We start from the raw sequence: 24,827 nt of genomic DNA on the forward strand, positions 1-24,827 counted from the left end.
CTGAAAGTATAGATTGCTCTGGGCAGTATAGACATTTTAACAATGTTTATTTTTCTGATCCATGAGCATGGAATGCTTTTCCATCTTTTTGTATCTTCAATATCTTTCATGAGTGTTCCGTAGTTCCTGGAGTACAGATCCTTTACCTCTTTGGCTAGGTTTATTCCAAGGTATCTTATGGTTCTTGGTGCTACAGTAAATGGAATCGATTCTCTAATTTCCCTTTCTATATTTTTGTTAGTGTATAAGAAAGCAACTAATTTCTGTGCATTGATTTTGTATCCTGCCACATTACTGAACTGCTGTATGAGTTCTAGTAGTTTGGGGCTAGAGTCTTTGGGGTTTTCCATATAAAGGATCATGTCATCTGCGAAGAGAGAGAGTTTGACTTCTTCTTTGCCAATTTGAATACATTTTATTTCTTTTTGTTGTCTGATTGCTGTTGCTAGGACTCCTAGTACTATGTTGAACAACAGTGGTGAGAGTGGGCATCCTTGTGTTCCTGATCTCAATGGGAAGACTGTCAGCTTTTCCCCATTGAGAATGATATTCACTGTGGGTTTTTCATAGATCAATTTTTTGAAGTTGAGGAATGTTCCCTCTATCCCTATACTTTGAAGAGTTTTAATCAGGAATGTGTATACTATTACTAGGAGACATCTGAACCCCTGCTCGGCTGCACGGCTGTGAAGTCTATTTTTAGCTCTTTGAAAGGGGTTACTCGCATCCTCTGGACACCTGGTGGGGGTCGCAGAGCAGGCTGGGCATTATTTTTTAGCACATGTTACACACCACTCACTGGTTGCTCAGCACAGTGCTGGCAGCTGGCGGATGCAGCCATGCTTCTGGAGAAGGGCCTCTAATGCAGTTTTTTCCAGGTGGGTGAGTCGGTGGTATTTCTTGACTAGATGCCCTCCTGTTGCTGTTGGGATGAAGACGTGCCCTTCTGGCATCACCCATCACCCCTTTTTAGTCAGGGTGGCCCCTCAGCCATGGCCCGTTTTTTTCTTCTTAGTGTAACTGGGCGGAGGGACTTCTTCTGGGGGTGTCAGGGCCATGGTGAGGGAAGGAGCTCTGTCCGTGTCCTTACTGGCTGCAGTCCTGGCAGCCTCATTTGCAAGATGATTTCCCCATGCTATAGGGTCGTCTCCTTTCTGGGGTCCCTTATAGTACAGGATTGCTGCTTCTCTTGGAAGCCAGATGGCTTCAAGGAGTGTTAGTGTCTCTTCTTTGCTTTTGATAGCTTTTTCTGCACCAGTTAGGAGGCCCCTCTCCTTGTAGATGGTCCCCTGTAGACACACAGTAGGGAAGATGTACCGAGAATCAGTGTGGATGTTGACCCGCTGGCCTTCACTGAGGGTGAGGGCTCGGACTAAAGCGTATAGTTCAGCCTGTTGTGCTGACCGTCCAGCTGGTAATGCCTTAGCTTCTAGGACTTCAGTGGTCGTGGTCACTGCATAACCCGCTTTCCGGGCACCCTCTTGTGGTAATTGCTGCCATTGCTGCGTGAGCTCTGGATTCTTTATGGCTTAATCCTCTAAGTCTGGACGGCTCACATAGACTTTATCAGTTACCTCAGAGCAGTCATGGTCTAGTTCCCCCTCTTCCGTGGGGAGAGAGGTTGCTGGGTTTAATGTCCTTACTGTTCCGAGGGTGACCCATGGATTCTCGCAGAGGAGCCCTTGGTACTGTGCTAGCCGGGAGCTGGGAAGGAAGTGGTGCCCCTGTGTGTTCATGAGGGACGTAACTGCATGAGGGACCTGGGTGTTAAGTTCTTGTCCCAGGGTGAGCCTGTCTGCCTCCTTAATGAGTAGGACTGTGGCTGCTAGTGCCCTGAGGCACAGGGGCCATCCTGCTGCCACAGAGTCCAGTCTCTTTGACAGATAAGCTGCTGGCCACTGTCAAGGCCCAACTGTCTGGGTAAGTACCCCCAGCGCTATCTTTTTTTATGTACAATGAGATTAAAGGGTTTTTCTATATTTGGTAGGCCTAGGGCTAGAGCCCGCCCAGGGCAGCCTTTATCTCTGTGAAGGTGGCTTCTGCTTTCTCAGTCCAGGCAGGGGGTTTTCGATTTGGTCCCCCTAAGAGATCACGGAGGGCTCTTGTTATTGCTGAGAACCCAGGAATCTGGACGCGGCAGAATCCTGCAGGCCCCAGGAATTCTCGTAGGCCCTGTTCTGGGGCTGTGGCAAAGAGATGGTGGCTTTCTTTCTCTCTGGCCCTAGTTCTCTCTTCTCTTGGGTGAGGAGGAAACCGAGGTATCAGACCTGTTGTTGGCAGATTTAGGTCTTCTTCCCTGAGATCTGATATCCTGAATTTGACAGGAGCTGTAGGCGATCCTTTGTGCCTTTTGTGCAGTCACTGGCGAGGAGGTCATCCACATCCTGGAGGAGGGTGCATGCATTGGGGATGACTGGGTGCAGGGAGATGGCTACCTTGTTGATGGCCAGAGAGGTCTTGAACTGGTCGATATCCCCTCCTGGCTTCTTGACCGGCAGGAGTGGGGTATGCCAGGCCGACTGGCACTCGATCAGGATACCTGCTTTTTAAGTCTGGCCAGGTGTTCTTGAATGCCAATGTTAGCTTCTTGTGGGAGAGGATACTGCTTTTGCCTCTGGGGTTGGGCTCTCGGGATCAGTTCAACAATGATAGGGGCCCGATTCTGGGCTAGTCCAGGTGGGTTTTCTTTAGACCATACTGAAAGGAGGTACCTTTCTGAAGTACCTTTCCATACTGAAAGGAAGTGAACCTGAACTCCGGCGGGCCATTCAGCTCGGCCTGGGCACAGAATAGCCTCCATTCTTTTTCCCTTGGTGTGGTAATTGCTAGTACCAGAGACCCTGTCTCCTCTTGCCCTGGGTTCAGTCGGAGGCTGGTGTGCCCGGTGGGCTCAAAGGTTACCTGAACCCCAAGCTTGGAGAGTATGCCTCAGCCCAGGAGGGGGACGGGGCAATCAGTTAGATATAGAGGAACTCATGTTGGACCTTGTGGCCCCTGAGTTTACACTGACGAGCCTTGCAAACTCCCTGTGTCCTCGTAGCCCCAAGGATGATCGCAGTCCTCTTGCTGAAAGGGGCCATTGGGGAGGTGACAGAGTGCTCGGCCCCAGTATCAACCATAAAAGTCACTGGTTGGCCCCCTATTTTTATTCTGACCATGAGCTCATGGCAGCCAAGGAGGAGAGAGCCTGGTTCCCCTCAGTCTATTTCTGTAAGGCCTATGAGGTCCCCCTTTTCAGGGAGCCTTTCCCCAGTTGAGACATACCTTATTTTAATGCCCATTTTCTTTACAGTAGGCACATTGATCCCTGGCCAAGGGGGTTCTGGGTTTCCCCCGTTTGGAGTTGGGGCCTCTCCACCCTATAGACCTGTCAACAGGGCCACCCTGGAAACCCTTTCCCAGAATGAACAGGTGGGCTTGTGTGTCCACTTGAAGGGGTCGGTGGTGGAGAAAAGTTGATAATACATCATGGAACAGCCGGGCTGGACTGTCATGTCTTTATGGTGCCGCTCCAGTTCTTGCTTTTCTAGTACCAGCATTTGGAGGGCACTTGGCCCGGCCTGGCTGCTGGTCTTAAGAGAAAGTAGATCCTCTGGGCCTGGGGTACCAGGGAGACTAATGGCGGTCGAGTGTCTGGAACTAGAGGAGGCCAGGTGTAGACGGCCTTGGGGGTGTGTACGGAGGGGACAGGATCGGTTTAGCCTTGGGATCTCTGGCTGGGATCTGTGGAGGCTGGGGCTTCTCTCGGTCTTTTTGGGCCACTTGGATGACATGATTAAGACCCCGGCCCATCCCTGCCTATTGCAAGCGAATGGCACCCAGGGGGTAGGGTCTGGGCAAGTCCTAGCCAGGAGTCAATGTACAGAAATTGGTCAGGGTGTTTTGGCATTCCTGTTATAACGAGCCACACCCGATGAGTCACTGGGACAGCTAGTGTCCCTTTTGAAGGCCATCCAGCATTGAAGGTGGGTCATTCTAACTCACATTAGGTTCTCAGTTTGCCAGGATGCATTTTAACTCCATAGTCTTTTGAAAACCCCTTTCTCAAGTTTTGATCCTACAGTCTGGGACTGTAGGTTGACTCTGCCTTGGTCCCATAGTGATGTTCCCGTGTGTCGTGGTGCAGAGACAGACAAAGGGTGGGTGGCCCTGCAGAGCAGAGACCAGGCACATGCCCACCTGTCTGCCCTCCCAGAGACCTTCGTGCCTCTTGGCCATAGCGAGTCCATATAAACCCCAGACTGGCGCCCCAAGGGCTCGCCTTAGACCCTATGAGGTCACCCCGGAGACAGGTCAGGGCCCACTCGGACTCCGTAGGCTTCTGGGGGCCCTAAGGGTGCCGCCGTGGAGCCACGGACTCAGGCCGCCTGACCCGCCAGGTCAAACAGCACATCCACTCGCACTTTCACACCGAAGTTCTTACAGTTCCTGCCCCCCAGGCCCTGACCTGTGCAATTCCTTTCCTTTCGGAAATTCTTTCCTGTCCCTCGTTTCAGGGGCTTACTGACCTGAGGGAACCGCCCCCCCCCCCGGGAGTCCCTACCTCTGAGAGGTCTCTGGGAGGAGATCAGTCTCCCCTTCTACCCTGATGGGGGCCCCCGGCCTCCCCGGAACCCAACGTCACGACCAGGTCCTCACCTGCCAAGTCTCCTGGGAGTCCGGGCGGGAACGACTGAGCCCCGCGCACGGGAGGCTGCCGGAAAGCAGGCAGCGCGCCTTCTCCTTTACGACCCTCGTGTGTCACCGCCGCGGCAGCCGCAAACCGGTGGCAGCGATGGTGCCGGCGTGGGAACCACGTGTTACGAACCTGGACTGGATCCTGCCCCAAAAAGGCCAAGCAGCCTTCAGAGACCTTGGAGGATCAGAGGTTCATTTCATGGCGGTGGGCCCAGGAGAGAGTAATCTCTCGATGTCTGAGACCCGAGCACAAAGGGGGTAGTTTATACACATTTACCTCGTATCTGTGCCAGTCACTCTCGCGGCCACGGGCAGCAGGCGGGTGGCAGAGAACAAGGAATGGCCCTGGCGCCGGGACTGGGATTCCCCTGCTGGACTGGTCCGCCACCTCAGAACACAGATTTTCCTTATCATGACTTCAGAATCCGTGATCTAAACTATTCCGTGAAGCTGCCCTTAAAATCCTACCTTTATATTGCTGGTGATTTAAGGATTCATAGGGAAAAAATATTCTAAGGAAATGAACCTGAAGATCTGATATGAAAAATGGAGGCAGGGGGCCCTGGGTGGCTCAGTTAGTTATGCATCTGCCTTCGGCTCAGGTCACCATCCCAGGGTCCTGGGATCGAGCCCCGTATCAGGCTCCCTGCTCAGCAGGGAGTCTGCTTCTCCCTCTGCCCCTCTCCCTGCTCATGCTTACACACACTCTCTGACATAAATAAAAATGGAAGTGAATATGGAAAAAACTATAAGATCTCCAATGCAAAATTGCAGGCCACAGTTCTCCTTAAATATTGAAGCACTTTTATATGGCATCGCTTCTATATCCCAGACTGTGACTGTATCCACACACTTCTGTGTAACAGCCGCAGGAGACGAAGTCCCCAGGACCGCATTCTTGCCCGTCTTTTTCCTCTGAAACGGACACCATCCATTGTACGTGGCATCGATGCTCTCTCTGTTTTAATCCCACAGATGAAAGAGCTCGGGGTCATCTTCTACAACTGCAGCTGCCTGGTCCTGGACTTACAGAGGATATTCGCTCTGTACAGCTCGTTAAAATTCAAGAACAGAGTGCCTCAGACCTGGTCCAAGAGGCTCTATGGCGTCTACGACAACGAGAAGAAGTTGCAGCTTCAGTTGAACGAAACCAAATCTCAAGCCTTTGTGTCGGTGAGTCCTTGCCTTCCCGCTCCTCCTCCCTCCCACGCTGGAACATTCCAGTATGATCCGGGGCTGGGCCATCCTGAATTCTCAGCATCAGTTCTGTCCCATCCCTCGAAGAGGTAAGATACGCCTGTTCTCAGGCTCGGCTGTCGCTAGTGAGGAGAACAATGATGAAGGTTAATACTCATTTCTACCTCCTGTGATCACCATGGTCCTCTGTGCTAGCCACGGAATCCTCCTTTGATGAAAGGAATCTGAGGGAACCCCAGTGTGTAACACAGATAAAAGGAGAGCTGTTTGGATGTCACTGAAGCTGAGGGCAGGGCAGGGCACAGCCTCCGGCCCCTGAGTACACTGAAAACCACCACCCATCCCCCACATCCACCCCCAACCCCTGCCACCCACACACCACAGCTGCCCCACAGTGTCACTGTGGATGGGCAATGTGACTCTGCACCTACGGCCCTGCTCCCCAATCTTTAATTAAGAACTGGCTGGGGCAGGGGCACCTGGGTGGCTCAGTCATTTAGATGTCTGCCTCCATCTCAGGTCATGATCTCAGGGTCTTGGGACTGAGCCCTGCATCGGGCTCCCTGCTCGGCGGGGAACCTGCTTCTCCCCGCAACTACCCCCCTTTTGTGTTCCCTCTCTTGCTATGTCTCTGTCACAGAAAAACCTTAAAAAAAAAAAAAAAAAAAAAAAGGACTGGCTGGGGAGCCTGTTTAAAATGCAATGTAGAGCCCCCTACTCCTACCCAGGACCGAAGCACTTGTTTTGAAGCAGGCTTCACAACTGATCCTCGTGCTCAGATAAACTGCTTAAAACCATGCTCCCAATTCAACATGCTGGTCATCCTTTTTGCAGATCAAACCCAAAGCACAGTCTGAAAATTTAGCCAGGTAGCAATTGAGACAAAAGAGGGTGTTTTTCTGTCTTAACAAATTCATATAAATACAAATAGCAGAACACAGACTGCAAGATTTTCATCAAACCAAGCTAAAAAAAAAAACCTTTTCTTTAAAATATGCAGCAGTCCACAATGCAGTCAGAAGTAGCATATTGCATAGGGCGTTTTACGAGCATAATTATTTCATGCGTTCGGTTTCATTTCCTCTCAAGACAACCCTGTAAGACGGGAAGGCCAGCTCTGATTCTGAATTTGTAGACGACTAGCAATAGGAAATTGGCCAAGGAACCCTGAATCCAGAAGGTGACAGGGTGACATGACACCCCAAGGGACACTTGCTCAGCCAGTAGAGCAGATGGGAAGCAGCAAGGAATCGATGAATTCTCAGTAGGTTTCAGACAATTGCTGGATTTTGAATTTATGGTTTGAATCTTAGAGCTAGGTGGATGTGAGTTTTGTGTACATTTACATTCTGACTCTTAAAAAGCTGGGCGAGTCCCCCCTTGTTGATCTCAAAGTTACCAGACCTGCCCCAGAGAGAAGGCCAGACCCTTAATAAAATCTACTAAAATGAAGGTCTTTGTTGTATTCTAGGGCAGATTTACCAGTTGCTTTTTATTAAATGATTTGCCCCAAAATAAAAAGTTTTGAAACATGCCTTCAGGAATACCCTTTTAAACTGTATAATGCCTCTGCTTTCTGTTTTTATTTTTCATATTATTATTTTATCTTCTATTTCCTATTAATATCAAGCCTACCTTTGAATTCTAGTCCGACAGATATTAATTGAACACGGTTTTTGCAGAGGCATAAAATCTTGCAGGTAAAAAATAAAGTCAGACCTCCCCACCACTGGAGTGGGTAACATTTGCCCAAAGCTCCTTGATCTCACCCCTGATGTAGCATTTATCACATTCTCATAACTGTTTATTGATCATCGCTCCCCCTATTTAAAAGCCTCCAAAGGCCATATACAGGGCCGTCTTCATCATTGCTATTCCCAGCATGTTACTTACAGCTCCCTAAAAGCAGCAATAAATGTGGGATTGGTTTTATTAGTAGTAATTTCAATAAAAAGTTCTAGGATGCTGGGGCACCTGGGTGGCTCAGTGGGTTAAGCCTCTGCCTTCGGCTCAGGTCATGATCCCAGTGGTCCTGGGATCGAGCCCCACATCAGGCTCTCTGCTCAGCAGGGAACCTGCTTCACCCTCTCTCTCTGCCTATGTCTCTGCCTATTTGTGATCTCTCTCTCTCTCTGTGTTAAATAAATAAAATCTTAAAAAAAAAAAAAGTTCTAGGATGCATATAATTTTCTGAGTAATACATGCCAAACAAATGTCAAGACAAATTTATTGAAATTCAAAGTATTTGTTATAAAATATCTTAAAATAGTATATTTTTATAATCTCACAGTCCTAAGACTAAGTTAACACACACACACACACACACAAATATTATTGAAGACCTTAAGAATTACCGTTCCCCAAATCAGATTTGGGATGATTAATAACTTAGCATGTTATATATAAATTTTAAGTTATGATATAAACGTGTATTATCTCGAATTTTCTCATGGAACACAGAGGCTTGGTGAGATTTAACTGTGATCTCTAACCACTTAGAGCCACATGGTTTTGATTTATTTACATTCCCCATGGAAATCAGAAACAGGAACCATAGTTGACTGTTTTTGTCTTATCTTGTAGATTTCTCTTTAGAACCCTTGAGATTATAAATTTGCTTTCCAAGATCAAGACTAGTTGGGTCAAGGTCTGTTCTTTTTAAGATTTTATTTATTTGCAAAAGAGAGCATGAGCAGGGAGCCCACTGCGGGACTTGATCCCAGGACCCTGGAATCATTACCCGAGCCTACGGCAGACGCTTAACCCATGGAACCACCTAGGCGCCCCTCAAAGTCTGTTGTTACTGATCTGGGCGCTAGACAGATCTCATTTCTTGTTACGGTTTCATTCACCCATCCAGTCCTGTAGACTGAGATGCATTTAGTGAGTGAGCGCAGGCATTAAGCAGAACGTGGTGCTGTGAAAAACACCCCGCTCTATTCCCCTACTTCGTAGTTAATTACATTTGAATAGCTTTGTGGAGAGATGCTTTACATTCCATGAAATTCACCCTTCCCAAGTATATGATTTAGTGGGTTTTAGTGTGGCCAGAGCTGTGCTTACATATCCACTGTCTCATTTCGAATATTGTCATCACCACAAACACCACACCCACTGGGGTCACTCTCCCTAGTCCCCTTCCCCCAGCCCCTGGCAACCACTCCTCTATTGTCTGTCTCTTGGGGTTCTCCTCTCTCTAGCATTTCATATTAGTGGAATAAGACAGTATATAGTCTTTTTTTTTTTTTTAAGATTTATTTGTTTGAGAGAGAGCACAGGAGGGAGCAGAGAACAAGGGAGACAGACTCTTGCAGACTCCCCACTGAGCCCAGAGCCCAACATGGGGCTCAGCCTCATGACCCTGAGATCATGACCCCAGCCAGAACCAAGAGTCGACGCTTCACTGACTGAGCCACCCAGGCACCCAACAGTGTGTCGTCTTTTGTAATTGACTCCTTTCACTCAAAGTCTATTAATGTTACAACATGAATCAGTACCTCACTCCTTTTTTATGGTCAAATAATATTCCAGGTATCATATTTGGTTTATTTGTCCATCGGTTGATGAACATGTAGGAGTTTCTATCTTCTGGCTCCTGTGAAGAGTGCTGGTGTGAAGCTTTATATACAAGGTTTTATTTGAACACCCGTTTCCAGTGTCTTGGGGTGTAGACTCAGGAGAAGTACCGTGGGTAATGTGATAGCTGTGTGCTGCACTTTGAGGCTGACAAACCATTCTCCAAACTGGCTGCCCCAATTTACGATTCCACCAGCTACAAATGACAGCTCCCGTGTCTCCACATCTTTCCCAATGCCTGTTATTTTCGATTTTATCTCACCCCTCCTGGTGGGTGTGTGGGTGTGGAATGGTATGTCCCTGTGGTTTTTACTTGTGTATTTTAATGTGTCCGTTGGCCCTTCGTTCATCTTTTCTGAGACACGTCTTTCCGATCCTTTGCCCACCTCACTTGGATCTTTATTACTGAGTGGGGAGTGTTCCCGGACATTCCACAGATACAATTTGCAAATATTTACTCCCTTCCGTGGGGCCGGCTTTTGGTGTTTAATATATTTTAACTTATATGTTCTTGGGATGGAGTGTGGACTTTTTACAAACCAGGAAACAGTTGTGAAATAAATCAGAAGCCTGCTAAGGCAAGTATTTAAAGACTATACAAAGCAAGTTACGTGCATGTTTAAGGCACTAATTGATCTAAGAGAGAAGCATATTGCCTAGATGCAGGTGCAGGAGAGAACCGGAGTGGTAAAAGGTCATCACAGAGCGAAAACAGAGAGAATGTTTTCCTGCTCCTTCCCATAATAAAGGAGTACACAGTGCAAGGCTCAGAAAATTAATTCAGGGGCTGCCTGGGTGGCTCGCTGAGGTTAGCGTCTGTCTTCTGCTCAGGTCATGATCCCAGAGTTCTGGGTTCGAGCCCCACATCCGGCTACCTGCTCAGCGGGAAGCCTGCTTCTCCCTCTCCCTCTGCCTGCCACTGCCCCTGCTTGTGCTCTCTCACTGTCAAATAAGTAAATAAAATCTTCTTTAAAAAAAAAAAAATTAATTCAGGACCAATGAGAGGGAAACTTAACAGCCTTCTGTCTAATTAAATTATTGAAACTAGTTAACGTACTCTGTTGGACTAGTTAACTTCTTTAGGTGGTTGTTCATTCACTTATGTCTTAAGCAAATATTTCAAAGCCACTAGTATATCCAGACACTATTTTCAAAGGTTGTGGACTCTGGAATACACCGTCAGGCACCGCCACGTCCCCAGGGCTGGGAGTACTGATACAAATAGTCATGCATTTCCCTAATACACACATGCGACACCAGCCACACTCCAGGCATCGGGTTCGGCGATGGGACCATAGGAGGCAACGCGGCGGGCAAGTGCAAATCCAGGGCTGTTCCCGAGCGGATGGAAATACCTAGTGTGAAGCAACTCCACTGGGAGTGAGGTCCGCGAGTCCCTCTGACCCGCGGCGCTGGTTGACTTAGGAAGCCCTCTCACGTTCAGCCCGCAGATACTGCTATATAGCAGGGGCTCGGAGTGGCATGGAGATAACCAGGTGCTGGAGATACGCAACCCAGCGGGGCACACGCCAGTGCAGAAGCACCCAGACTCGTGAAGACGACCCTATGTCACGGGCTAGAATAAACGCCACCAAGCCAGCAACTTATTTGGGCCACCGATGTATGCTGAGTGGTCAGACTAGAGCTAGGACGTGGCAGGCGCTGAGTGCTATTGGCTGAACAGAGGCCAGCAAGCACAGAAGAGGCCCGGAGCCCAGACAGCGAGACGGGTGTGTCCCGTGATGACCCACCCCCTCTTCAGCCACGGGGCTCGGACCCCGCCTAGACGCCGCAGGCTATAAATGCCGGAGCCGGGCCAGGAGCACCGGATGGCGCCACGCACGACCAGATGTGAGGAGACCAATGACACTACGCCTCCATTTGCTCCTCCCTGAAACCAAAACTAGTTTTGGGAACACCCCAGGAAATCCAGGAGACTCCTGAAACAAAAACAGGGGCCTCTGGCTGCACATCAGGACTGGCTCAGGCCCTGGTCTGGTGCTAACATTTTTTTTTAAGATTTTATTTACTTATTTGACACACACAGAGAAAGTACAAGCAGGGGGAGCAGCAGAGGCAGAGGGAGAAGCAGACTCCCCACCGAGCAGGGAGCCCCACGCGGGACTCGATCCCAGGACTCTGGGATCATGACCCGAGCCAAAGGTAGCCACTTAACTGACTGAGCCACCCAGGCACCTTGGTGCTAACATTTAAAGCAGACCCAACAGGCTGAGGGAATTAAGTCATTTCCATATGGACTGTATTGATAGAGACAGAAAAATGAGTGGCATGCAATCCCTAAAATCCAGCCAGTGACTGTCTCAGCAGGCAGGTGAGGCAGGGGCCAGAGGCTAACTAATATCACAGATAAATCATATTAGGAGAGGCCAAAGAAAGGAGAAGGAGCCTCTGGGCAGGGAAATAAAGAAGTTCCACGGAGGGGCTCATCCTTGAGCGGGAACTCAGAGACAGTATAGGACTCTGATGGGCCAGGACGGGGAAACGTGGACCAGAAGTGCTGGCGGGAGCAAACGCGCAGAGCAGGCAGGTGGGGGCTGGGCCGCTCCTTCCCTCCGGGGGCGCGGAGGGCGTGGTGGCTGGCCCAGGAGGGAGGCAGAAAAACGGGAGGCCAGGGCACAGAGGGCCAGAGATCGACCCCTCCGATGAGTTCAGGCAGGATTCCCAGACACCAGGAATGCTGAGCTTGACACGTGTGTGTGTGTGTGTGTGTGTGTGTGTGTGTGTGTGTGTGTGTTTACATCATGGTGACAAGGAAATGATGTGTTAAAGTCCCAACAAACAGCACTAGGGAGAAATGGCAGGAGGGACAGGGAGACGCAGGAGACGCTGTAGCAGCAGGAACGTGTGTCCCGGGCACAGCCGGAGTAACCGCCATGTGTGTGCTGGGTAAAGGGGGGAGAGACAGCTCTGGGTTTCGTTTGTTTTTTATTGCTTTTGTGTGGTATGGTTGGTTGGTTTCTATTTTATGTCCATTCATGAGGGCTTGTTGTTGTTTTGGCGTTAGTCTTTTTCAAAGACTTAGAAGCTCACCCTCATTCCAAAGTAAGAATCATTTAAACCATCAAAAGCCATCTGATAGTCCGCTGCCAAGGTGACTTTCTGAGTAGGGACGCCGGTTTGGGGGGGGGGGGGCCTGACCAGGCTCCTTTCCTGCCCACCTCCCGCACGCTCTGCATTCCTCCGGGTCGGGATCTAGAACACCCACTTCGTCTTCCCTAAGCCGGGTTGAGTATTCCCAGCAACGTGGTGTGGGGAGCCCCTGAGCCTTGGATGAGAGACCCAATGCCCCCCCAGCAGGGAGTTCCAGAAACCATGTATTCAGACTTCGGGTACAAAGCACCCCTTGGATTACGCACACCCCTCCACTTGCCATCTGTATAGAATACGTACTACACGGTAACACCTGAGAAAATTCGCAGCTCTGCCTGACAAGGTTCTGCCAGAGCCCCCTACGTTTAGAGCTAGAGTGCTCCCCAGATCAGGGGTGTGGATATCGAATGCTAGAATTCCCTCCCAAAACAGACGTAAAGGACAGCCTTGAGACCCGTCCTAGCACACCCAGATCTGAACATGCCTCAGCTATGCTAGGATCGCATACGTATTCGTCCAGTCTCATCCAGAACTGCGAAGTTGGTTTGCAAAACTTGACCCAAAAGCCAAGCTCCATTAGAACACGTAAAAACCAGCAACAAAAGAGAGAAAGCCCCAGCTAACAAAAAGCAATCTTCTAAACGCTTGGTTTTTTTGTGTGTGTTTTCGCAGAATTCTCCCAAGCTCTTCTGCCCCAAGAACAGAAGCTTCGACATCGATGCCATCTACAGCGTGATCGACGACGCCAAGCAGTACGTCTACATCGCGGTTACAGACTACCTGCCCATCTCCAGCACCAGCACCAAAAGGTCAGTGAGCGCACGGCCTCGTCCTCGAGCCCATTCTCCAGGGCCAGGCACACGTGGGGGACCACGGGGAGCCAGCCTGCACCTGGAGATGCTCACTGTTCACCTTGCGTCGCTGCCCATCAGACCTCCTCGGTCTGCATTCGGATCTTCCCGGTGACACGTCTCCTCCCTCAGTCCATCTGCAGGACTCGGGGGTCGTCTCCTCCTGCCAGAGTTCCTCAGTGCTCTACCTTACAGGCACGGGAACGACTTTAAAGCGAAGACGGGGGTGTTATCAACCTGAGCGTTATTTGAAAATAAAAATAAATGGAATAATCCAAACGATTCAGAAAAAACTACGTCTTGAAGACGAGTTCGCAGGTGTCCTTGAAGGTCACGCTGACACTGAGGAGGCCTGGCAGGATCTTCCGTGGAGGAGATGTCATTTCATTGTGTCCCTGCCGGGCTTCATTAGATGCTCAACTTTCATATGCTTTCAGCTTCAAGAAGAAGGAGACTCAGAACATGGATGTTCTCAGTCCGTCCATCCCTCTCTATGAAGAAGAAAGCATTTTAAAAGTAAAGGGACTTTTTTTCAATAATTCATCACTGTTTGGGGCAGTGTGTAGGTCCCTGAATAGTTCCATGGATATAGGCGTGGCTCTGCCCCCAAATGTTTCCTGCTTTTGCTTTCTTGCTGGGAGTGCAAAGATTTGGGTGCTTGTGTTCTAAAGAACACATTTTGTCCAGGCAAAGTTTTCAAAGGGCACATTTCTGGGAGTACCACCTGAGACTTTTTAATTTGGAAAATTACAATTTCAAAATAACCATTTGCTGCAGTGAAATGATTATGTGTGCTCTCTATTGCTTGAATGTTTTTTTAAGTTGCCAACCCCACATAGGCATAATGTGCTTCCTTATGCAAATAGCAGTAGGACTGCAAAAGCATGTTTCTCCCAGAACTGCTGGAGACACTATGAAAACACTTTCACTTTAAAATGCGGTACATCCTTGAATATTCATAGGTTTTTACCCATCTACTGGTGCACGGTTTCTAGCCCTCCTTTTCATTTTCCTCTTGTTTATTGCGTGTGTGGTTTCAGATACCATTTTAGATGTCGACTCCCCCTGGGGACGATTTTGAAACCTGATAGATAGGTTTTGCCTGATTTTTCCATTATTGTGGAAGGAGAATAAGGTCAAGTTTATGGACTTATGTTAGCGTGGAGGGTGATTTCTTAGGATTGACAAAACCTTCATCCCATGAAGTCCCAGGAACAAAATTAAGCTCCTTTGTGGCTGGGGTGGGTGGGGGGGGAAGGGAATTAGCATGGAGAACCTAAAATATCTTGGAAAAGCAAAAGTTAGAGAAAACTAAAAGAATGATAGAGAACGGAAAACTCACATGAAGTTTTGCGTTTGGGTTATTAATCTCCCATTTCAGCTGTTAGTCAAAGAAGAGTTCTTTCCTCACACTTACCAGACCTGCCGCTGTTGTCAAGGATTCTGATGAAAAGTCATCAGAGACATAAGAAATAGTTTGAACATCTAGGCTGTAATTAAATATGTAAGAATGGAAAAAACAATTGGAAAACCCCTGAGAAAAGACACTGAAGTTTGTGTCAGCTGAGAACGCCCATTTGGTTTGTTTTTTGTTTGTTTTGGTGCATTTTACTTCTGTGAGTGGCGGCAGGACTTCATTATTCGTGTTGCAGTACAACAGTGTAGCCACGTAGAGCTACACTTTTTCTTTCTTTCATAGTCCCACCAAAGGAAAACAACAAACTGCTTTAAGCTTTTAATGCTCCCACTCATAAATCTGAAAGTAGGACCGTTAAAATCTCAACCGTAACCAGATGAGCTTTTGCCTTACTTTAAAATAAATACTCTAATTACCTTTAACTATTTTTTATCAAGTATAAATGGGCTTTAGATATTTCATAATTATAAACATGCCAATGACATGTCTCTGTTCGTTATTCATTTGTGGCAAAACATTCTTTTTTGGTAGTATTAAAAAAAAATTAAGCAAGCTGGGTCTTTCAGGTTTGAAAGACAACTTTTGAATAACATTACCACTAGCCAGTCTATGAGAAATTTTTGTTTTGTTTTGTTTCTGTATATTAAACTTCCTTTTCATTACAGTAAAAAAAAAAAGAAAGAAAGAAAGAAAAGAAAAGAAAAAATATTTAAGTCAGCCTGACTCCTGGTCTTTCACATTGTCCTGGAGAAATCTTTCAGGAGTGATTTCAACTTTAAGAAACAAATAGATATTATCAAATATGCTACAGACTTAACTTTTAGTCTACGCACTACTAAACATCCAAATGAAAGGAAAAATTCACATGCTCCCAAAGTAGAAATGGTTGGCAACATGTAATAAAATATATACACCATCACTTAAGCAGCAATGTTAGAAGTAACTTCTGCTTTTCAAAGAAGTAGGAAGAGAGCAGAACAATGACGTGTGGCTAAGCAGATCTTGCAGTAAAAAAACCAGAGGCCTTATTTCACTTCTTCCTGTTTTAGCAATCAAGTGCTCTTTCTTTAAGCAATTCTCTTATTTATTTGGTTCTGGGGTGGGGGGGGGTTCATTATTTATTTCCTCAGTCACATGCAATACATCTTTCAGAAGGAAATCAGTAAAAGTGTGAAGGAACAATAAAAATGTAGGCTGGCAGCCAAGAACCCCTCTGGCAAAGTCACCTTTCTGATGTGAAGGAGAAGTAAAGGCTTTCCCAGAAAAACAAAAGCTCAGGGCGTTCACCACTCGGACACTTGCGTTATGAGAGGTGTTGAAGGGAGCTCTTCAAATTGAAACAAAAAAACCCTACAAAATGAAAGCACACAAAGTTCCGATTAAAGTGATAAACAAGCAGCTGGAATTAGAATATTGTAATACTGTAACTCCTTTTTGCAATAGTACATTATACTCTTAACTGGATGTTAAAGGGAAAGAGGGTTAAAATAACTCTCGCTACTAAAACTGGGGATGAAGTCACAGCTGACGAAGAGGTAACATCATGACATCGAAAATACAGGAGGAGAGGAGCAAAAGGATGATAGCTGAAAAGAAAAGTTCAGTCAGTAGAGAAAAGACTGTTTTTTTCTATGAGATGCCTCGTGTAAACCCCATTGTAACTGCATGACAAAAATCTAGAGCAGAGATGTGAAACATAAAAAAGAGGGAGAACGACCAAATCATCCTGGAAAACCACCAATTGGCAAAAGCTGACGGAAACAGAAAGAATAAGAAACACGGAAAAATAAAACCAGAAGGCGGGAGATAAAATGGCCAGTAGTAAGTAAATGCTTACCCATTAGCAATCACCCTCAGTGAAAATGCATTGAACTCACCAATCAAAAGGCACAGAGTGGCTGGAGGGACAAAAAAGCAAATACACTGCCTACAGGGGACTCCCTTCAGCTCTAGAGACACGTACAGGCTCAGAGCGCAGGAATGCAAGCTGACACTCCAAGCGAACAGAAATGAAGGCAAGTGTAAGCATACTTACATCGGACAAAATAGACTTTAAGCCGGAAAGGGTCCCAGGAGACAAGGAAGGTCCTTATATAATGATAAAAGGGCCAGTATATCAAGAAGATAGAGCAATCGTAAATATACATGCTTGCTGCCAACACTGCGACTTCAAAACATATTAAGCAATTAATGAGGGATCATAAGGGAGAGAGAGACAATAATGCAGCAATCGTAGGGCACTCTAATACCCCACATCAGCCATGGATAAACCAACCAGACAGAAAGTCAACACGAAAATGTTGCAGCTGAACCTGGCTTTAGAACAAATGGACTTAGCAGCCGTACACAGAACATCACACCAACGGCAGCTGAACACACGTTCTTCTCAAGTGCACACGGAGCATTCTCTGGAATAAATCACATGTTAGGCCACAAATCAGCAAATTTAAGAGAGTTCAAATCATATCAACTATCTTCTCTGACCACAATCATATGAAACTAGGAATCAACAAGAGGAAAGTAAAAAGATCTACAAATATGTGAAACTAAAAGCACTTCTAAACAACTGTTGGGTCAAAGAAGGAATCAAAAGGGAAGTAAAAAATTGTCTTGAAAACACAACGTATCAAATATTATGGGATGCATAAAAGCAGATCCAAGAAGAAGGTTTATGACTCTAAATATGTATACTGGGAAATGAGAAAGATCTTAAATAACCTCACTTTACACCACAAGGAACTAAAAAAGAAAATAAGTGTCAGAGCAGAAATAAAGGAAATAGAGACCAAATCAATAGAAAGTATCAACAAACCAAGAACTGGTTCTCTGAAAAGAAAAACAAAATTGAAGCCTTTAGGTAGACTAAGGAAAAAAGAGAAAAAGCTCAAAGAAATAAACATGAAAGAGGAGACATTACAACTGATGCTACAGAAATACCTAGAATTATGAGACTACTCTGAACAATTGTATGTCAAGAAATTATGTAAACTAAGAGAAATGACTACGTTTCTAGAAACACACAACCTATCAAGACTAACACAGGAAGATGTAGAAAATCTGAACAGACCAGTTGTGAGTAAAGAGATTGAATCAGTAATCAAAAAACTCCCAACACAAGAAACCTCAGGACCAGATGGCTTCCAAACGTTTAAAGAATTAACACCAGTCCTCCCCCAAACTCGTTCAAAATACCAAGGAGGAGAAACACTTTCAAACTCATTCTGTGAGGCCAGCATTACTTTGCTACCAAAATCAGATAAGGAGACCACAAGAAAGAAAACTATAGACCAATATCCCTGATGGATATAGATGCAAATATTCTCAAGAGAATATTAGCAGACCGAATTCAGGAACACATTAAAAAGGATTATACACAATGAACAAATGGGATTTTATCCCTGGGATACCACGATATTTCAACATATGGCAGTCAACAAATGCAAATACACTGCATCAGTAAAATGACAAATATGACACAATCATCTCAAAAGACAAAGAAAAACCACTTGACAAAATACAACACCCTTTCATGATAATAAAAAAAAACAACAACAACAAAACCTCTAACATGGGTACCGAAGGACAAGAACTCAGCATGATAAAGGCCATATATGACAAACCAGCAGCTAACATTATACTCACTGGAGAGAAATTAAAAGCATTTCCCCCAGGATCAGGAAAAAAGCAAGGATGCCTACTGTCAGCAGTCTTACCCAATACAGTCTTGGGAGCCCTAGCCAGAGCAATCAGGCAAGAAATAAAAGGAATACACATTGGGAAGAAAGAAGTAAAATTATCATTATTTGCTGATGATATGATCTTAAATGTAGAAAATCCTAGAAAATCAGTTTTTAAAAAAAAATGTTGGAATTAATCAACAATTTCAGTAAAGTGTTAAGATACAACATCGGTTGCATTCCTTTACACCAATGATGAATCCTCTGAAAAAGCAGGAAAACCATCACATTCACAGTAACATCAAAAACAATATTCTTAGGAATAAATTTAACAAAGGAAGTGAAAGATCTGTACAGCGAAAACTACAAAGCTTTGCTGAAAGAAACTGAAGAAGACACAGATAAATGGAAAAGGCGTCTCTGTCCGTGGACTAGAAGAATTAATATTGTTAAAGTGACTATACTACTGAAAGTGATCTACAGATTCAATGCAGTCCCCTTCAAAATACCAAAAGCATTCTTCACAGAAATAAAAGAAATAACCTTAAAATTTGTGTGGAACCACAAAAGACCCCAAACAGCCAAAACAATCCTGAGAAAAAGAACAAAGTTCAAGGCATCACACTTCCTGATTTCAAACTACATGACAAAGCCGTAGTAATAAAAACAATACAAAAATAAATGACATCAACCAATGGAGCAAAATAGCCCAGAACTAAACCCTGGCCTATACAGTCAACTAATGTTCAACTACTGTTCAACTAATGTTCAACACGGGCACCAGGAACACTCAATGGGGAAAGGACAATCTCTTCAATAAATGGTGCTGGGGAAACTGGAGAAAAACAGAACAGTGAAGCTGGACTCCTATCACACGACTCACAAAAATTAACTCAGGATAGATCAAAGATTTAAAGATAAGACCTGATATCATAAAACTCCTAGAAGAAGATATAGGGGGAAAGCCCATCAATAATGGTCTTGGTAATAATTCTTTTGGCATGACACCAAAGCCCAAACAACAATAACAAAAAATTAACAGATGGGACTATATCAAACTCAAAAGGTTTTGCACCGCAAAGGAAACAATTAACAAAATAAAAGGACAGCCTACAGAATGGGGAAAGATCTTTGCCATCCGTATCACTTCTGAATGGAATCTAGAAAAGTTCTACCTGTAGAAAACAGACAGTGCAATGATGGTTACCAATGGCTGGGGGATAAGGGACAAGAGGGACAGTGTTTAAGGCTGCAAACTTGTAATGAGTAGTAAATAGGTCAAGGCTAATGTGCTGTGAGCATTTTACTGTGATTATGTAATACGGTGACTGTTAGTACATTGGCAATCATTACAATATAAGACTGTACCAAAGTAATGTGCTGTTTAGCTTTTTAAATTTATACAATGCTATGCATCAAATTTATTCCATAAGATAAAAAGGAGGCTGATTGGTCTGTGGGCTGTTAATATTTTTCACTTATGCTTGCATTCAACAAATATTTATTGGGCACTGTGCAGGAGTGAGTCTGAGGGGTGTATGTCTGAGCGGTGTATGGTCCCAGGAACTCCATCCCATAGGGCGAATGGACACAGAACCTATTATAACAAAACAGTGCGGTGAATGGAACAATAGTATATACATGTCATATTATAGGTCCTCAGTGAGAGAGCATCTGTGGCAGGTTCAAAGGTAGCAGAAGCTTATTGGAGGAAATGCTACCTGATTACATTTTAAAATATGCAGGAGTTGATCAAACAAAGGATAAGAAGAAGTTTTCCAGGTAGAAGGGACAGCTTGGGCAAAGTTTTAGGTGGGGAAAAATAGTCCTACCACATGCCAGGATCTGTAACAGATTTGGTGCTGGAATACAGGTGGTGAGGGATCAAACTGAAGTGGGGGCAGGGACCAAGAACTGAGGATCTGACTGTGAGGGAGTCTTGTGACTTTGGGGAGCCTCCACTATGTTTTAATCAAGGGAGATACGCTTTTAGACAGATCACTTTGGTGGTCATTGAAAATGTACTTGTAGGGACAAGACTGGAGGCTGAGAAACCAATATGCAGCGGTTACAGTGGCCCAGGTCAGGGATGATGACAGATTGGGAGGACAGAATAAAGGATACACGTTCCAGGAAGATCTCTGAAGTACATGGGGAAAAGGAGAGCAGGCACAAGAATGATTGCCAGGTTTTTGCTTTGGGTGATGAGATGATGAACGTTATACAAAGTAGAAGGAAATAAGCAGATTTGTGACTTTAAGTTTCTTGTAAAGGTCCAGGGTGGGTAAAGATCTTACAAAGATATCCAGAAGGAAGTCTGAAGAAGGTGGCCTGGTGATGTGAATTTGGAGCTTTTCAACTCTAGAGACAGTTGAGATCAAGTGTGTAGATGAAGCCACCATGGAGATGGCCTGTAGAAAGGAGGACGGGATGGTGATGGAGTCTTGCGGGTGTATGGACTGTACAATAGATAAAGGAACACCGTGAGAGATAAGAGACAGACCATCAAACCACAGGGTCATAGAAGCCAATGGAATCCACTTGCAAGAAGAAAAGAACCATCAACAGAGACACATGTGGCTTAAACTAACAGTAAAATAAGAGTGGAATGATGTCCATTAGATTTGGCTGTTGGGACATCAATGCTGACTTGGAGATTTGCACAAAAATGGTGAGCTGGAGGCCAGTAGGCTGAGGAGTGAGTGGGGGTGATAAAGTCAAGTCAGAGGTTCTAGATTACACTGTCGAGAAGTTACGTTCAAGAAAGTAGAAACAGACCCATACATACGGTCGCCAGAGGGGAGGGGCAGGAGGGTAGGCAAAATGGGCAAAGGGAGAGGGAGGTACAGGCTCCCAGCTGCAGAATGAGTCAGTCACAAGGATGATGGCACAACATAGGGAACATACTCGATGATCGTGTCACGGTGCTGTGTGGTGACAGATGGCAGCTGCCCTTGTGGTGAGCACAACGTAATATATAGAGATGCTGAATCGCTGTGTTGTACACCGAGACTAACGTAACGTGTGTCAGCTACACTCCAAGACAGATGATAGACAGATGGAAATTTAGTTCAAAAGGGAAAAGAAATTGTGCACCAGCCACACAGAGATGCAGTCAGGGGACGGTTTTCTGAGCGAGATTTACATTTTGTTCTCAAACTAAGAGGAAGGGGTGGCAGGGCAGGGGCGGGGGGTTGAAACTCTCTTTGGGAAGGAATGGCCAATGAAACACAGTTGCAGAGGGTCAGGGGAATAGCCCAGGGGGTAGGGTGGTGCAGGTCTGACCCTGAACAGGTTGCCTTATCCTCTGAACTGGGGAAAGGGGAGAAGGACGTGTGAGGCTCTGGGGGGTAGAAAGTTGTGAAAGATCAGAACAGAGAAGCTCTACATTGTGCATGGAGGGAGAAACCGGTTTCTCTCGAGTGGGGTACAGCTTGGAGTAGCTACAGAAAGGTCCTAGAGGAAGAACTTGCCCAAGGCAAGGACGGAGTGATGGATGGCGGTGAGGGCCAGATGCCTTTGTGATGTCTCCTACCTCAAGGGGCTGAGCTGACCTCGTTCAGCAGTCCTTGGCTTTGAGCTCAAGGAAGGGGCGGGGCGTGTGTCCTTCAGGGGATCACTGAGGTTGGGCTGGGTTGGGAAGGGGACCCGGAGCTGACAGAGCAGGAGAGGGAGGGGGTCACAGAGGGCAAGAGAGCGTTCAGTGGGGACCTCACAGGTACAGGACACTGGGGGACCACAGGCTAGTCCATATAAAGAGGAGACATTTGGAGGTGCGCTGATTACAAACCCAGCAGGCTAAGGTTTTGATAAGACTTTACTAGTCCGGACTGAGTTGGCCTGGAATGAGGGAAAGATTTGAACCAGTGAACAGAAGGTCTATGCACATCAGAGCTGAGGGGAGATAGATTTGGGGCTTGTCTTTAAGTTGGAAATGTCTGTTGTTTTTTTCTTTTTAAATGAGAAATCAGTGACAGTTCTGGAAGTGACACTGTGTGGTGTTGGGGGGGGGCGACCCCATCTCCTAAACCAGGTGGGTAAATTGTGATGGCAAATAACATGGCAGAAGTTCTGGAGAAGCTGTGGCCTCCGGAGGAGTCAGGAGTTAGTTAAGGCAAAAGACGATGGATTCGGGGCAGAAGCTGAGCCTCCAGGAGACCCCGTTGGCCCGGTGTAGAAGTCCAGGGCCAGAGTAGCTGGCGGCTTGGTCAGGAAAGAGGAAGGCAGCCTGGAAATGAGAATATGGGGAAGTTCGGGTAATCAGAGCAGAAGCTCACTTGGGGGGCGGGGGGGCCGTTTCCAAAGAAGAGGTTCTCGAAGCCTTTGGGGACTAATGGGGTGCTCAAAGAATTCTGTTGGAAAGTTGACTCTCAGCGCTCAGGTGAGCTGAGGTGATTAGGAGCGGTGAGGACAGCAGGTGGTGGAGGTCAGTCTGTCCACACCCCCTGAGCCTCCGGTGGTGGGAGAACTCATTTCAGGCAGGGGGCGGACCCAGGAGAGTATCCTCTGGAGGTGCCCAACCCAGGAGATCTGTGTGTTTTCAAGGTGTCCTATCAGGTTATGTCTATATTGAAGAACGAAGTAATGATCGGGTTAATATAAATGTTCTTTGCAGTCTAGTAAATTTCTTCCCCCAAACTAACTTATTTTCTTTATTTTTATCCACATGGATATTATTCCTACAGGACTTACTGGCCAGACTTGGATGGGAAAATAAGAGAAGCATTAGTTTTGCGAAGCGTTAAAGTTCGACTCCTTATAAGCTTCTGGAAGGAAACTGACCCCCTTACATTTAACTTTATTTCATCTCTTAAAGCTATTTGCACTGAAATAGCCAACTGCAGTTTGAAAGTTGTAAGTATGATGTTGACTTCAGTATTATTACATAAAAAGGGCTGATTCCCTCCCCACGTCCGTGAAAGCTGTAGGCACACGCATTTGCATAATCTGCCAGTAAGAACCAGGATTACGGTCTCTGACAGTGAGAAAATATTTCAAAAGTAGGATAAGTTTGTTTTTTTTTTAAGACAAACACAGGAGAAAAAGAGCCTGGAACCCATGTTTGCTGGAGCCCTCCCGGCCTCGCCCTGGTTTCACACACTGCCTGTTGGGTCTTCTCTACTTTGCTTGAACGGCCTCGTTCACCTGCCGTTCCCATTTCTAAGTCTGTGAGCATCAGAGGAGCGACACGTGCTCCTCCACAGTGTCCCACCACGACCTCCTGAGCTCCAGTCTCTCGGGCTGTGTGCTAATCCACATACTTTGAGGGAGGCAAGACCGGGACCGGGTTTTCAGCTCAGCGTAGCAATGCCTTAGCCCGACTTTGATTCTCCTCGGGTCCTCACATGTGATGCCCTCTCCCTTCCCTCTGGGCCTTTGCACACACTGTTCCTTCTGCCTACAGCACTCTCTTCCTCTGTGCCTTATCTGACTAAGGCCCGCTAGTCCTTTAGGGCTCACCTTTTCCAGCCCCCACTGCAGTCATTCGGTAAATGTACCCTGAGACCCTACTCTGTGCCAGGCACCCTTCTGGGTGATGGCTCTGTGCTCCCTGCAGTCTTTAGGGACCAAGATGACAGGGACATGACCATCCACTCTGACACATAGCTTCCAAGGTAGTCCCAAGCCTCAGCATCCCCAGGCCAGAAGGAGAGAGAGAATGGAGGACTGCCCATGACGCATTTCCGGGGTGGAACTGGAGGTGTGAAGATCCTTTAGCCTTTCTTCTGCTGCTCAGAAGTCACTCACCCCACCACACCTGATGGCAGGGGAGGGGTGTGTTCCCAAAAAGACAAAGGAACAGGTCTGTGGGTCATCAGTCTGCCATTCTGGGCACCCACAGGGAGAACCCTCATCCCCCACTGGGTACCGCACAGCACAAAGTTCAGGACCTCCCAGAGATGTGCAGTTCTGGACCTCACAGTTCGATAAACAGAAACTAAAAAGAAAATGATTACCCGTAAGACCCAAAACCCAGGTTGAAGTTACCTCCTCCCCATATAACAGGGACAGGGGAAGGCCAGTTAAATGTATGTACCAGTAGCCGCAGCCAAAGGTTTTGTTGCACGTCATTCTGCAGTCAAATGCTCTACCACTGAGCTATACCCCCGTTGCACGTCATTCTGAAATGTGACCGATATGCTTCCTTGCCCCTATACTTCTGCCTCTGCCTCCCTCCCCCTCTCACTTTCTTCCTCCCCCTTCCCCTCCTCTTCTCCTTCTCATTAACGGTGGCTTCATTCAGCTCATCAGACTTGGGTGGGAAGATTATACCGATTATGATTATTCCAATTATCAGATCTCTGCTGCAGGATTGAGTCT

The 24,827-nt window shown here is 46.5% G+C and overlaps 1 protein-coding gene across 1 annotated transcript in view; it reads left to right on the forward strand.

Moving 5' to 3' along the window:
• The window catches only part of PLD5 (phospholipase D family member 5), a 393,677-nt gene that overhangs the window by 356,205 nt on the left and 12,645 nt on the right, over positions 1-24,827 (forward strand). The window contains exons 6-8 of the mRNA XM_080824123.1: positions 5,653-5,850; positions 13,234-13,370; positions 23,192-23,360. Coding sequence (XP_080680249.1) covers positions 5,653-5,850; positions 13,234-13,370; positions 23,192-23,360 — 504 coding nt within the window. The remainder of the gene's footprint in view (positions 1-5,652; positions 5,851-13,233; positions 13,371-23,191; positions 23,361-24,827) is intronic.

Source organism: Martes martes, assembly GCF_963455335.1.
Source record: "Martes martes genome assembly, chromosome: 15".
Classification (NCBI taxonomy): Eukaryota; Metazoa; Chordata; class Mammalia; order Carnivora; family Mustelidae; genus Martes; species Martes martes.